This window comes from Apodemus sylvaticus, chromosome 1, assembly GCF_947179515.1.
Source record: "Apodemus sylvaticus chromosome 1, mApoSyl1.1, whole genome shotgun sequence".
Lineage (NCBI taxonomy): Eukaryota > Metazoa > Chordata > Mammalia > Rodentia > Muridae > Apodemus > Apodemus sylvaticus.
The window spans coordinates 170,902,631-170,918,376 of record NC_067472.1 but is presented as its reverse complement, the minus strand read 5'-3'; the positions used below and the strand labels follow the sequence as shown (position 1 = coordinate 170,918,376).

Sequence of the window (15,746 nt, the reverse complement as noted above, 5' to 3'; positions counted from 1 at the left end):
TCTCTCTCTCTCCCTTCTCCTTCCCCTCTACCCCTCCCAGTATCATCCTTAGGGCCCCCACCCAGACTCCATCTATCCACTGCATGCTCTGACCAGGATGGGTACCTCTCTCTCTCTCACTGCCCAGGGTGCGTCAACCCCCTTCTTCTCCTCCTCTGCCCCTCCTCCATTCTTTCCAGATTATAGCATCTTTCACCAAGCAGGTTCCCATTAACAACTGTGTCTGCTTCTCTGGTCAGAGATGGGAGGGAAGGGAGCAAAAAAATCTTGGAATGGAAACTAGGCAATAAAAACAAAAGGTAGAAGGGCGGTCGGGGGGTGGGGCCACTGCCCAGACCAGGATAAAAGGCTTTGCTGCCGTCCTGGAAGAGACACCACCCCTCCCTCTTTCAAGCTTGTGAGGAGCCAGAGTGACTGGATCCTGGCAGGCATCTTTTCTTCACAGTCTGGGGAGCCTGTGACCCCCCCACCCTCTCCAACTCTGCCATCTACATCTCTGTTCTGATTCCATGTCCCCGAGGGTCTAGGCCTCAGTGTGAGTGGTACTCACCATCCCTGAGTCTTTTTTCTGCCTTTGTTTTTTTTTTCCTCTTCCACCTGCTCTCTGCATTTGCTAGGCTTGGACCTCCAGCTCCAGAATGTTCCTTCTACTGACCATACTCCAAGCCTTGGCTGTAGGTAAGAGCACTGTATTCCCCTGGAAACTCTGAGATGAGCTAGGAATGTGTTCTGGGGTATTAGTAATGCTTTGGGGGGTGGGGGTGGCGCAGCCTGGTAAGAAAAAGTCCAGAGGGGCTGGGAGATGGCTCAGCCTTGGAAGCTGAGTAAGACCTGAGTTTAATCCCCTCCCCCTGGAGCTCACTGCTTTAAAACAAAATGGAAGTCATGGGGTATTGTAATTAACACTGGGGAGGCAGAGACAGGAGCATCTGTCAGCCACTGGTCAGTCTTCCTAGGCTAGTCAGCAAGTTCTAGGCCATGGAGAGACACTGTCTCAAAACAAACAAAGATGGGTGGTGCCTGATGAATGGCACTTGGGGTTAGTCTTTGACTTCATTTACTAGTTGATCTGAAGGCCCAGGAGTAAGATGAGTGTGGAGACATACTATGCTTTGAGAAGGAATCTCTGGTGAGTCAGGATCAGAGCACAGGGGAGCAGCCCCACTGTGAAAATTCATGTTGGGTTCCACCCATCTTGTTCATCTCTAGGCCTTGTACTGGGACCCAGGTCGACCAGATGTCACAGGAGTTCACACCCAGAGCAGGGAGTAGTTAGACACATACAGAGTAGTGGGTTGTTGGGCACACACAGAGAGCAGGGAGGGATTGGATACACGCACAGAGGAGTGGGTAGCTTGGGGACTGATGTTGAGGACCTTACTTAACTAGGAGTTCATGTCCACATTCTAAGTCTGGAGATACCAAAGAATAGCATTCCAGAAAGAGGCAGCTATAGAAGATAGAGAAGATAAGGAATTAGAGAAGACTCTGCCGTCTCTGAAGAGGCTCATGGGGCTGTCTTTCTTGTGTCAGGGAAGATGAAAGTGGAGTGTGAAGGTGTGGAGGGAGTCCAGGGGAAGAGGCTCTGGGGTCTGAATGAGTAGGAGGATTTGGAAGGGCACAGGAACGCCTTAGATGTAGTGAAGGACTAAAATGGCATATGGAACTATGAGGGGAGCACCGGAGAGCCAGGGAGCTGGCTCAGCAGTTAAAGCACCTTCCACTCAACCACAAGGACTAGAACTCAGATCACCACAGCCTACACAGCAGTTGTTTGTGATAGACATCCTTTAGTTCCAACTTTGAAGGGCCCAACAGGCGCTCCCCAAAGGAAGCTAACTAGTGAGATTACCCACAAGGGCAGGCTCTGGATTAGTTTGAGAGCCTCTTCTTCAGTGAATAATATGGAAAAGTGATCAAGGAAGATTTACAATATAATTTCAGGCTTTCACATACACATACATACACGAATACACATGTAGCCATGCATACATGTACCCACATACTTGCAAACATGCGCACACAGACACACATGCATACTACATGAAGATGGAAAAGCAAAAATATTCCTGGGAACCAGGAGTGCTGGTGTGTGCTGAGGTTGCCAGCACCTGGGAGTCAGAGGTAGGAGGAATGGTGGGAGTTCAGGGCCAGCCTGGAACATAGTGAGTCTTCGTCTCAACCTAAAGGAAATAAGGGGCTCAGGGGAGGGTGGGATGGGTCAAAGGCTGCCTCTGGATGAGGTGGTCATGAACACATAACAGAAACTATGAAGGTCAATTGAGGAAGGGGTCAGAAAAGTCCCTGCTTCATTGGGGACAATTTTGAATGTGTATCACACTTGGTGGAGCAGAAAGAGGTGATGGTTGGGACATATGGAAGGGTCTCTGTCTGCTGGACATTGTCCACTCTTGGAGATTAGAGGACTTTTGCCCATGTCCTTTCTCCTCCCTACTCCAACCCATCTCCCCGTAGCCATTGTCCAGAGCCAAGGAGATCATAAAATTATCGGTGGCTACACCTGTGTCCAGAACTCCCAACCATGGCAGGTTGCTCTGCTGTCCGGACCTGGGAGGAGCTTACTGTGTGGAGGAGTCCTGCTGTCAAACCAGTGGGCCATCACTGCTGCTCATTGTGCTCGCCCGTGAGTAACATTTCTTGTTAAGTCGATGACTTCCAGATCCCAGGGTCCGAGTTTAGTCATAAACCCAGATCCATGTGTAGAACACAGTGCAGAGATCAGGCCCTGATTCGGAGGAGACTAGAAAAGAATCTAGCGGAGAGGCACAATTCAAAGTGTACGTAGAGCCCTTGCCATCAAGCTAGGACTGTGTTTAGATAACAAAAGCCAGTCAGTTGCTTTAGAATCTAAGTCACAAGCTTGTATATTCATCCAGTTACCAAGTGTCATGTCAGGACCAGCAATGGCCCATCTCACACTAGTATACAGTCTATATCTAGAAACTCAGAATATACCAGGAACCCAGAACCCAGTTCAGAGCACACGACCCAGACACGAGTCTGGAAATTATTTTTGCAGCTAGAACACACAACTGTAAGAATAGTCAGGGCCAAGGGATATGACTCAGTGAGTAAAGTGTTTACTATATAAGCCTGTCAACCTGAATTGAAATCCTCAGACATCACCTCAAAGTTGGATGTGGTAGTATACATGTCTGTAATCACAACATTCCTATAGAGAGGCTGGGGGTGAAATCAGAAGACTTTCCTTAAGCATGGGGGCTAGCTATCCTGGAAGATGCAGAACTGAATAACAAGAGATACCCTATCTCAAACAAGGTGGTTGGCTTCTGGCTTATACACGTGTGGCACTGCATGCACACCTCACACAGAGAAGAATGGTCTGGACCCAGAACTTGTTCTAGATCCATGTTTGAATTCTGAGTCTAGTTACCAGATCCTTTTTGAGCATCCTAGAGCCCCGACTCCACCCCAGAGTTTGAATCCCAGAATACTGACCATAATTTGTGGTTTAGAACCCAGTTCCTTCCCGATTTGCAACCAGAATTTAGAGCTCAGACTTCAGCCTTGAAGTGAAAGTCAAGCCTATTGCTCACACCATGACTGTGACCTGGGTGACTCCAAAAATGAAAAATTTTGACTTAGAATCCAGAGACCTAAGAGCAGAACAGAGTCTAGCAGAACACAGAGCCAAGGAAGAAAACCAGATTGTATTTCCTTGTATATAGGTCATAATGTATAGCTTAGTCTAGAACCTAAAGCTTCATGGTTCAGAACACAGACCAGAGTCTAGAATCATCACCTGCTGTGCAATTTGAGACAGCTTTGTCTAGATTATAGATTCAGATAAATATTTAAAAACCTGAGCCTAACCAGAGCCCAGAACTTAAAACCATTGTCTAGAACCCAGCACATAAACCAAAGTTAGCCTAGAACCCAGAGCCTTATCTAGACATGAGCTCTCATCAGTGTCCAGAATCCAGAATCAATCTGCTAATACCATAAGTCACTGTTCAAAGTGGAACCAAGATGATTCTAGAGCTGAGAACCTATACTGACATCTAGAACTCAAATTCAGTCTGCAATACAGAGCTAAAAACAGAGCCCATAGCTTATTCTGAAACATTAAGATCATGTCTGAATCCAGAAATTATGCCATAATCTAGACTAAATCTAGAACTCTGACCCTTGCCTAGAAAATGTCTAGAACAGAGATGATAATGGTGTTTTCCTTAAAATTTCAACTCTGATTTAGTGTCTGGACACTCTAAATCCACTGAGAAACCTTCAAGGACTCAGGAACTGAGTTAAGAACTTCAAATGGCCCTAGAGCATATCCCTCAAAATGAAGGGATATCAAATAAGGCTGGGTAAAGAGAGAATGCCAAGGCCATGAAGAAAGAAAGGATACAGGAGGCCAGAAAATGTTCAGTCCGCAATTAGAGGGACATGGGTTAGACTTTGAGGGAAACTCATCACCAAGGAAGAAAATGGGGCTGGAACATGGTCTGTGGTCAGAATTCAAGCAGCATTTACTCTTTGGATTTATGGGACAGGATTCTTCACGTAGCCCTGGGCAAGCACAACATAAGAAGGTGGGAAGCGACTCAGCAGGTGGTGCGTGTGGTTCGCCAGGTGCCACATCCCCAGTACCGACCTCAGGCCCATGACAATGACGTCATGCTGCTGAAGCTGCAGAAGAGGGTGCGGCTGGGGCGAGCAGTGAAGACCATCTCTGTGGCCAGCTCCTGTGCCAGGCCAGGGACTCCCTGCCGAGTGTCAGGCTGGGGGACCATAGCCAGTCCCATTGGTAAGGAGCCCTCACCCTGAAAATACAAAGCTGGGCCTCTGGGTCTGTGGGAGGAGGCTGATGCTGGACTCCTGGGTCCACAGTACTCTAGTTGTGATCCTTCTGTGTCCCCCATCCCCACCAGCCAGGTACCCCACCGCTCTGCAGTGTGTGAATGTCAACATCATGTCGGACCAGGTATGCCAACAAGCCTACCCTGGAACCGTAACATCTGGCATGGTCTGTGCCGGAGTCCCGGAAGGCGGGAAAGACTCCTGTCAGGTGAGCCTCAGATTCCATTCTGGGACAATATGGAGCTAGAACTTGGATACCACTCTGTCTCAATAACAGAGAAGTCAGAGGATATGGTCGGGGGAACTCAGGGTACAGAGATACAGGGATACCTGAGACCCTTTGGACTTAGCTCTATTATTCCTCAGTTTCCTATTCTGTTTAATAAAGATAAACTTCTTAGAAACAGGGTGTGTGAAGAGACACAGATATGTCTGAGAGAGAGGGGCCATATCAGATCCACAGAGGGAGACTGGGTGGGGGGTTGCAGAGGGGAACTCTGCCCCTCCCCTGCCTAAGTCTGGAGTTAGAGGTGAGGAGGGCTATTGTCTCAGATGCTTACTCTTGTTACTGATTCTATTCCCATTCCTCCTCCTTACAGGGTGATTCTGGGGGACCCCTGGTATGTGGGGGACAGCTCCAGGGCCTTGTGTCCTGGGGAATGGAACGTTGTGCTATGCCTGGCTTCCCAGGAGTCTATGCCAACCTGTGCAAATACCACAGCTGGATCCAGAGGACAATGCAAAGCAACTGATTATTCATCACCATCTGATTGTTACCAGCTGTCTCTGTGCTTTCACAGCCTCTTCCATCAGACATTTGAGTCCTCCCCAAGATAGTAGAGTCCTCCTTCACCCTCCTTCTTCACACTTAAGACTCTAGGCCCTGGCCTCTTCTCTCAGACCCAGGCTCCTTCTTCAGACCCCAGCTTCTTCCCTCAGACCCAATATCCTTGCCCTTATTCCAGGCTCCACCTTCCTCCCCAGGGTCTTGGTTCTGGAATCTCTCTTACAGTTTGTTGTCACAGTTTGAGACTCACTGAACCCAGGGGCTGGATCAATATCTTCATCCAAAGAAGTCTGCTTCCAAAACTCTTATTGTCTCTAAAATCCAAGTAAATAAAAACAAAATGGAGTCATTCCACATTTTCCCCCATGCTTTCTTCATTAGCCTATTCCGACGAACACCATGTGCTGTGGAAAGTGGCGGACTCAGAGACTGGACTCTTCCCTCAAGTCGGCCTGTCACAATCCATCCATCTGTGGTTGTATTCCCCACCTCTGAGCTCCCTCATCGTTGCTAACTGTGCACACAGAGAGTCTTCTGCTAGTCAGAGTAGGGGAGGGCAGCTGAGCTCAAGTCCCAGCAAAACCAATCTCTTGTTCTGTATGTTCACCTCCAACCTGCATCCCTGACACCCCTCCCCACAGAGGCAGGACACAAACGACTTTGAATACCAGGGGTCCAGCTCCAGCCTCCATCTCTCAGACATAGGGATCCAGACCCAGCCTTCCTCCCTCTGATCCATGGATCTAGATTCTACCTCTTCTTCTTCAGACTCAGGGCTCCAGACCCCAACCTCCTCTCTCAGAACCGGAATCCAGACCTGAAACTAGACTCGAAGAAGGAGTTCAGACCCAGAATCCTCCTCCAGACACAGACACATGAGTGTGGTCCAGAGGGAGCCTGTTTTGCTGAGTGCATGCCAGCCACCCTTAATTTTCACAAGACTGCTCCATTATAAATCTCCTTTTCTTATTGTCTCCCAAGTAGTACTTACTTCACACCTACCATGAGCAGTTATCTGTCTATTTTGGACACCTATTGTGCAGCAATCGTTGTCCCAATTGATGCAGAAGACATGGTCAAAAGTCCATAATAAAGTCCTGCTTGTGCAACCTATGTGTTGCCAGTGAGCAGCCCATATGTGATAGCAAACATCATAAAAGTCATGCAAAGTCCCTGTGATTAAGAGGCCATTTAACTAGTGCTGGATGCCAGTGTCTGTTGATACTTAGGGAGACAACTGGAGACACTTCAGGTATTTTAAGAGCTGGTTGATAAAAATCAACCATTGTTAAAATTCAAGAGACAGAAATTTATGATGAAACAATTTTAAAAATAAAGTCAAAGGGCTAGAGAGATGGCTTGGCCGTTAAGAGTACTGGCTGCTCTTGCAGAAGACTTGGGTTCACCTCCCAGCACCCACACGGTGACTCACAACCATCTGTACCTCCAATTCAGGGGGGTCTGGTGTTGTCGTCTAGTTGCTGTGGGCACTGCATGCACATGGTACACAAATATACATACACGCAAAACACACACAAATAAGTAAATTTTAATAAATAAATCCACACAGCAGCATTCCTATGTTTTAAGCCGATAGCTCTAGTTTGAGTACATTTGTGTTTCTTGCATCCTATCTGCATTTTCTGGTTGCTGTAACAGAATAGGTGGTGCAATCCCTCCAGGGATTAGTTTATCTTGGCTCACGGTTTCAGGGACATCGACTATCCTTGTGAGGAGGCTGTGAAGTCAGTGCTGCCTCCTCAAAGCTCAGTGGGTCAAGAGATAGAGGGAGGGAGAGAGGGAGGGAGGGAGAAAAGGAGGAAAGAGAGAAAGAGAAGACAAACCAAGAAGGGGAGAGAGGAAGGGAGAGGGAGAGAGAGAGACAGAGACAGAGACAGGGAGGGAGGAAGGGAGAGAGAGAGACAGGAAGGGGTGGGAGGGGGAGGGGAGGGAAGAAATGGATGACAGAGCCACAACATTACATCAAAGTCCAGCTTGGTAACCCAGTGAATTTGTGGAGTTCCTTCCCTGAGCAGGGACAACCCAAAGGCAGTTGCCTGGTTCAAATCCCCATCCTGCAGAGCTGTGACACACAAAAGCTGCAGCTCTGGAGATCTCCCACACTCACACAACTGGACAGGTGGGAAAATGCCCCCTCCAGCCACTGTTGCTGTTTTTAGAACCTTGGAGAGGGGCCTTGTGACCATCGGGAATTTTTACATTCCCAGACATGTGACATTTGTTTACTTTTAGAGTTTCATGAGTACCCTGCACCACTTCTTCTTGGAGAAAATGTGTATGCAATTTTAAAATATTTATTTTATTTTAGACAGGCTCTACTATGTATCCTTATGTGGCTTAGAACTGGCTATGTAGACCAGGCTCTCCTTGAACTCACAGAGATCTGTCTGTATATGTTTCCTGAGTACTGGGATTAAACACATCTGACTGTTTTTTTTTTTTTAATTATGTGTATGGAGTCAGTATGTATGAACTCATGCAGGTACCTACAGACACCAAAGAGACTTTAGGTGTTGGATTTCCAGACCTGGAGTTACAGGTGATTCTAAGTTCCTCTGTGTGGGTGCTGAGAACTTAACTTGGATCCTTTTCAAGAACAACAGGAGCTCTTAACCACTAAGTTGTCTCTTCATCCTCCACAGAGAGTGTCCCATTATCAACTTAACACATCTCTATTAAACCATAAAGCTCCCCTTCTTGTTTGTCTTCAAGATCTCATATTAAGACCACTCTAGCAATATAAAACATTACAACTTGAAATTCCAATATAAAAAGATGGTCAGTCTTCTTAAAAATGCTCAATTTCTCTCTAATACATCAAACTTTCTTAACTGTAGACATCTATTTTTTTTTAATTTTTTCAGATTTTTTTATGTTTATGAGTACACTGTAGTACTACCAGAAGAGGGCATCGGATCCCATTGTAAATGGTTGTGAGCCATCATGTGGTTGCTGGGAATTGAACTCAGGACCTCTGGAGGATTAGTCAGTTCTCTTAAGCACTGAGCCATCTCTCCAGTTCTCGAACTTCTGTATTTTTTAAAAAGGTTAAATACTTTCTTACTACCAAAGGGAAGAACTAAAACACAGTCACAGTCAAACAAAAGCAGAACCAGAGTCCAACCAACCATGTCAAGCTCAGTGTCAGATATATGGGGCTCACTTCTGGGCTCCAAAGGGCTTGGACAGCTTCACCTCTCTGACTCTGCCATCCATAGGATGCCTATGGTCCTGGCATCTTCAAAATGTGTGGGGCTTTGCTACAACTTCACCTTCACCAATAGCCTGGGCTCTCTTCAGTGACTCTGACCCAGTCACAATGTGCCAAGCCTCAACCTCTCTCCGCGACTCCTCCAGTGCTGAGGCTTCTACTGCAAACTGGAGCTGCACCTCCACCAGTGGCCTCTCTTCAAGGACTCTGGTCTTGCCACACTGTGCCAAGCCTTATCTGCTCTCCATGATCTCTCCGTGCCTTCGAAACCGATACTACCTGGGAGACTCTCATATGTTACCAAGTTTGGCTGCCAGCACAAGATGCAGCCGTGACCCTCTCTGAACTACAGCATTTGTTTGCTGACTTTGAGGAAACACTTCCCAGAAGATTTCACCTTAATCATACGGGTCTCCTCTTAACCACAGTTGATTCTTCAGCCCTAAGTGACTAGCATCAATTGTCCCAGCAAAGCAAAGGTTTCACTTTAGTGTTTCTGGTATCTTGTTAATCACAACGTCACCCTCATCTGACCAGAACCACAGAGTCTTAATTAAAAATATCAAACAGCCCCAAAAAAGTCTGGGATTCTCAGACTTCTGCCTGAGGTTTCACAAGCCAGGCCCCCATTGCTTGCACTGCTCTCAGTATTACCTTCTAAGTTCTTACAATAGCTCATTAAACTCTGAACATTCAATGGCTTTTCTAATCCAAAGTTCCAAAGTCCTTCCACAATTCTTCCCCAAAACACTATCTGGTCTACCACAGCAAGACCCCACTCCTGGTACCAGTTTTTGTCTTAGTCAGGGTTTCTATTGCTCTGATAAAGACCATGACCAAAAGCAACTTGAAAAAAAAAATAGGGACTTATTTAACTTCCACTTCCACATCTACAGTTCATCCAAGGCATTCATGGCAGGAACTCAAGGCAGGAACTGAAGCACAAGCCATGGAGGAACACTGCTTACCAGCTTGCTCACCTTGGTTTGCTCACTTTGCTTTCTTATACACCCTACAATCACCTTCCATAGACTGGACTACCTTACAACAATCAAGAAATGCACTACAGTCTTGCATACAGGTAATCAATGAAGGTATTTTCTTAATTGAACCTCCTTTTCCCAGATTACTCTTTTATGTCAAATTGAGAAAAAGCCAACTCCAACAGAGGGAATGTGAGAATGTGAGTTCTTGGAATTAAAATCAGATCTTACCAACTGAGCTATAGCCCTAACTTCCCTAGGAATTTTCTTTTCTTTTCTTTTTTCTTCTTTTCTTTTTTTCAGAAAGGTTATGTGCATGAGAAAGGTTTTGTTTGCATTTATGTCTGTGCATGTGCACGCCTGGTACCTGTAGAGGCCTCAAGGGGGCATCAGATCCCCTGGAACTGGAGTTACAGATGGTTGTTAGCCAGTGTGTGTGGGTGTTGGGAACTTAACTTGAGTTCCATGGAAGAGCAGCCAGTGCTTTTAACCACTGAGCCATCTCTCTAGGCCCTTTAAGTGTTTCTTAAATCACACAACTTGACAAAAAATTAACCATGACAATGAATTTCCAAATATCTCGTCCCAAATGCACAGTCAGTGAGTTAACTTCCCCCCTGGTTAGCTTTTGCCAATTTGGCATAGTCTAGAGTCACCTAAGAAGTGAGTCTTCATTGAGGAATTGTCTGGACTAGATTTGCCTATGGACATCTCTGTGAAGGATTGTCTTGATTATTACTTGGTGTAGATAGAAGGCCTAGGCCATTGGGTGGGGGTCCACGCCTGCGCAGGTGGCTCTGGGTTGACGTGAGCCTGAGTAAGGGAACAGTGTTCCTCTGTGGTTTCTCCTTCAAGCTCCTCCTTGAGTTCCTGCCTTAAATTCCCTCAATGACTGACTATAACCTGTGAGCTGAAGCTAACCCTTTCTCCCCTAAGTTGCTTTTGTTATGGTGTTTGTCACCACAGCAACAGAGTGAAACTAGACCACACCAGCAACCTGTCATTACAGTGAGACCATTTACATAACAGCAATTGGCAAACAGGACTGCTTTGTTCCCAGAGAGTCAACTTCAATCCTCTACCAGCACAGCCACACAGATATCTACCAAGGAATGAGCTCATGAGCTTTGTGGATGTCTTTGATATAGCATGGTTCAGATGCAGGAGGCTGGCTTTATTTAGGAGACAGTGTGGGGTTTAGGAACTCTTGGGAGGCATGCATGTATTATTAAAGCAATCACTAGGGAGCAGAACTGTAAAGATGTCCCTGGGTTAAGAATGTTTGCTGCTCTTTCCAAGAACCTGAGTTCAGTTCCTGGCACCCACACTGGAGGGCTTACAACCACTTTTAACTCCAATTCCAGTGCTCTGTTTTGATCTCTGTGGGTACTGCATTTGCATGGTTTTGCATGTTACACACACACACACACACACACACACACACACACACACACCACACAAGTGGGGAGACTAAGGGCTGGAAAATGGCTTAGTGGTTAAGAACACTGGTTGTTCTTGCAGAGGACCAGAGGTCAGTTCCCAGCACCAGCATGGCAGCTCATTCCTGCCTCTCACTCCAACTCTAAGAGATCCAATACCCGCTTCTGGCCTCTGTAAGCACTGCATGCACACGGTGCACAGACATACAAGCAGAAGGACCACTCATGTACATTTAAAAAGACTTTAATTTTTTTATTTTAAAATAAAAGAAAGAAAATAGGGTCCAGAGAGATCACTCATTGGTTGAGAGCACTTGGTGCTCTTGCAGAGGGCCTGGGCTCAGTTCCCAGCACCCACCTGGTGCTCACAACCATCCATACCTCCAGTTTCAGAAGATTCCACATCCTCTTCTGAATTCTGTGGGCATGGGACATATATGTGGTGTACATCATACATGCAGGCAAAACACTTACACACATAAAATAAAATAAAATAAAAGTTTTAAAACCCAAACTGCAATTATTGTGTCTGCTCGCTCCTGTCCTCGGGGGCCCCTTGCCTCATACATAAGAGAAGGTATACTCATCTTTGTGTGCAGGGGTGGAGGCCAGAAGTAAGGGTCAGTGGTCTTCCTCTATCAGTCCCTGCCTATATTTTATGACAAAGTCTCTAACTGAACCTGAAGCTTGAGGTTTTGACTAGGCTTCTTGGCTGTGAGATCTGGAGATCCACCTACCATTGTGCCCTGTTGAGGTTTGGAGGAGAAGGAGGGAGAAGGAGGAGGAGGAGGGAGAAGGAGAAGAAGGTGTAGAGAGGAGAATGACACTGTGGGTTTGGAGTCAGGAAAGTATGGCCCTCAGGGCTGGCTCATCGAGTTCACAGCAGCCCAGATGAAACACAGTAATAACTCGGGGTTGTTGATAGAAAATAGATCTTAATATCATCCAGGGTAGATATCCGACCAGCATTAGTGCTAATAAAGGCTTACTATAAATACAAAGGTCATGTGTGTCCTTTATCTGGGAACTGAATGATCAAAGGCAGGGTAGAAGGCTTGGATTGAAACTGAATATTTTCTATAACAATCCCCAACCCCAGAACTGGGGTAACAGATGTTCCCCACTATATTCAGCTCTTATGTGGGTCCTGGAAATTCAAATTCCAGGTCGTCATGTTTGTACACCAAGCCCAGTGTTTGTCTTCTTGAGCTGAGTTATCATTATGTCTTCCAGGCTTGTCCCCATTGCACCAAATGATTAATAAATGATAGTCTGATTAATATCCACTCGTATTTATTTGCCATTCATTATACCCACAAGCTTAGGTTGTTTCCATGTCTTGGTTCCTGTGAATAATACAGTGGACATGGAAGCAGAAAGTATATATGGACTGTACAATATTGGACCTATTTCTCCAATTACCAAATTAGAGAGACCACTGGGTGAGAGCCAACAAATTTCTAATTCCTCATATTTTTATGTACAGAGCCATATTGGGGCAGTCTTGCACTTGGTCAGAGTTTGACTTTGGTCAAGGTTAACTTCTCCCAGTTAGCCAGGATCCTGCTCCACCTAGGGTGGAGTGCACGTAGTAAAGGTCAAGTTCATTGTTCCTCCAGGTATAGGGATTCCTGAATTAAACAGGTGACCCACCCAGCTGCCGGAGCAGTCAAGACGAAGACCTCCAAGAGAAGCTAGACAACTTCCACCGGAACTCAGCCTGGAGTCTGGGGGGAAGGGTTTGCCCGAACTGTTAAAAGGTCCGGCGCCATTAAAGTTTACGGCTTTGATCAGTGAACATTGACTTGGCCGTACGTTCTTTTCGCTTCTCTTCCCTATGACCCCAAAATTCTCTCAACAGGTAACCCGGTTTACATGTAGCTGCTGGCGGCTACATAGTGGCGCCTGAACGTGGGAAGACGTGGCACGAGAGAATTTCTTGAGGTAGCCCTATCCAGCGAAGCTTCGCAGAAAAAGGTGAAAATTAATGGTGTCCGCACGGTAAGCAACATAGAGGGCAAAACTAGCGCTAGTGAATTCGTGTCTATCGTTGTGAGTGCAGGAATGGATACAGTTTTTCAAGCATACTGCGTGGACCCAGCGCAGGACTGCTTGGGTTGATAAGATAGGGAAATATGGGGAAGGAATTTGGTAGGCATTTGCCCAAAGCTCGTGAGAGCTGATTTCGGCGAAAAGAAAGGGGTTTTTAAAAATAGGCATATGTCCACAGCTTCTAAGAGCTGTTTAAAGAGGAAAATGGATGCAATTGCTTAACAAGCACGCTTAACTTTCTGTGTATCTTTCCGTGTTTGTCCCGGTGCACCGACTGTCTATGTGTATGTTTATGTCCTCTCTGTGTCTTTGTGTGAATGACTGTTTCATGTTAAAAAGAAAAAATTGGTAAAGATTACATCTGCTGGTAACCTCTTGAGCTAGCCACAGTTTGTGTGGGGATTGATTCAAAGCCACGCCGCGACAGCGCAGCTCACTCAAGAGGCAAACATGGCTGGGGAAAAAGCCGCTCTTAAAAGCCCAGAAACCTAGAGATTTGGGAAGACCTTGGTTTGGCTTGTGAAATTCATGTAGTCGCTTTATACTTGTTTCTAATTGGTTTTAATGATATAAGGCTTTACATTTCTTGACTAAAGAGTTATAAATTAATTGGTTATTATGTAAAAGGTATAGTGTTATTAAGAAAAGGTTAGTTTAAAACTGGTGATTCAGTGTTAGAGCTATCTTAACTAACTACACGTGGCCTAACGCCACTCATGCTTTGTTCTTGTTTATAATTGGATTTAAAGGTATATTTTGCATGTCTTGACTATAGAGTATTGGCTTAAGTCACTGCACATGATTTAAAAGGTATAATGTTATTAACAAAAGTTAGGTTAAGGCTGGTAGTTTAGGGTAGTCGCCATTTTGAACACGTGGCATGACGATTAAGGCTGGTAGTTTAGGGTAGTCGCCATTTTGAACACCACGTGGCATGACGCAATCCAGGAAATACAGGCCTTTGGGACGCTCCTAAATTGGCATGGTGTTTCATGTGAATCTTGGCCTGGAGATTAGACTTAATGAAGATTAAGATTTAAAATATTGTCTCTTTAATAAGTTACACTGTTATACACTTGAACATAAGAACTGGCATACAAACCTTGTGCTGTAAATATGTGTTTGCCATTAATTTTAAAGAAAATAGATTGTTTAAAATTGAGATTTGCTTCCAAAATTACAATTGTGCTCTAATATTGCAAGAAAACATTGAGTTACAATAAAAATCAGTGTGTCATTGGCTACAGTTTTCAGTTTGCAGGCTCGTAATTAACATTTTGTAATTAAGATAATTTTGAGAGTGATGCAGCTATGGGTTTTAGAGGCCCATTGCCTCTTTTCCACAAGTTTATAGGCTACAATGGTAGGAGCAAAATTTAACCCTCCAAGATTAAAAAGGAGATCTCTGTAGAAATGTATTTGATATCAAGTAGGTTCCTTTGACCATGAAATTACAGGTTTCTTTTGTTTAATCCTCAAAATGTCCTTGCAGGACAGATAGTTTGGGTCTGGTCTTAGATAAAAGGCTCAGATTAGAAGATATTTACATTTGAGGAATCTCATACAATGTCCTTGCCAAGGACTCAAGGTGGATCCTAGGGCAGATAAAAAAAAAAAATTTACATTTGAGTTAATGCAAAGCTTAGAGTTGCCTCAGGGGAAGCTAGTGAGGAAGTTTTGAGAAATTGTTTCTGCCTTACAGGCCCCACCTAGGGAGTGTTTGGTTTAAAAAAAAAAAAAAAAAGTTTTTGACTTATCCAGGTGTGGGTTAAAATGCAGTTCAAATCTATGAAAGGTCAAGGAGGCTATAAAAGCATTAACATTTGGCCTGTCTACTCCCTATAAAATTATTGTAAATTTAAAGGGTTGGTTTTTTGCTTTACATTCTGATAATTATAAAAGCATTTGCTTCTAATTTTAAAGAAACAACAAAACAATGTCATTAGAAAGTTTTTGCCTCAAGGAATGGCTAACAGCCTTACGTCCTGTGAGAAAAAATGTTTGTCTCTCTTTCAATACAGAAGTTAAGATCTTAAAATTTTCAGTGTATAATGTTCATAGAATGTTTGTTACAGGCCCTTGCTCCTATAGACTTTTAGAATTTTTAGGTAAATGGCTTTCAAAGGTTGTTAGGATATATTAATTGGCTTTATCTTATTTACCTCATTTTAAGCTTGCCACAGAAGGTCTTAAACCTCTGTTTTCAAGGTAGGAAACGTTTGTTCCTTGCTTCAAGCAACAATCAAATTTATTATTAATGGTTGGTCTATTACATGGTAAGCATTTTTAGGCAAAATTAATAACTGTTATCCAAAAGATAATTTGTACTATCAGATCACATGTTTATTCCTTTAAGTTTCTCCCTGCTTCAACACAGATACCTGAATTGGGTGCTATAGCAGCTATTT

General features: G+C 44.8%; 1 protein-coding gene across 1 annotated transcript; it reads left to right on the top strand.

Moving 5' to 3' along the window:
• Nucleotides 1-638: 638 nt before the first annotated feature.
• Klk14 (kallikrein related peptidase 14) lies at nt 639-5,597 on the top strand. The gene is made up of 5 exons (XM_052179006.1): nt 639-678; nt 2,476-2,644; nt 4,539-4,792; nt 4,917-5,053; nt 5,445-5,597. Exons 1-5 carry the CDS (start codon nt 639-641, stop codon nt 5,595-5,597), a joined length of 753 nt encoding a protein of 250 aa, XP_052034966.1.
• The last annotated feature ends 10,149 nt before the right edge of the window (nt 5,598-15,746 follow it).

Coding starts and splice junctions, on each gene's coding strand:
- Klk14 (XM_052179006.1), top strand. CDS start 639: ATGTTCCTTCTACTGACCATACTCCAAGCCTTGGCTGTAG. Junction 679..2,475: donor ACTCCAAGCCTTGGCTGTAG/GTAAGAGCACTG, acceptor ATCTCCCCGTAG/CCATTGTCCAGAGCCAAGGA. Junction 4,793..4,916: donor GACCATAGCCAGTCCCATTG/GTAAGGAGCCCT, acceptor CATCCCCACCAG/CCAGGTACCCCACCGCTCTG.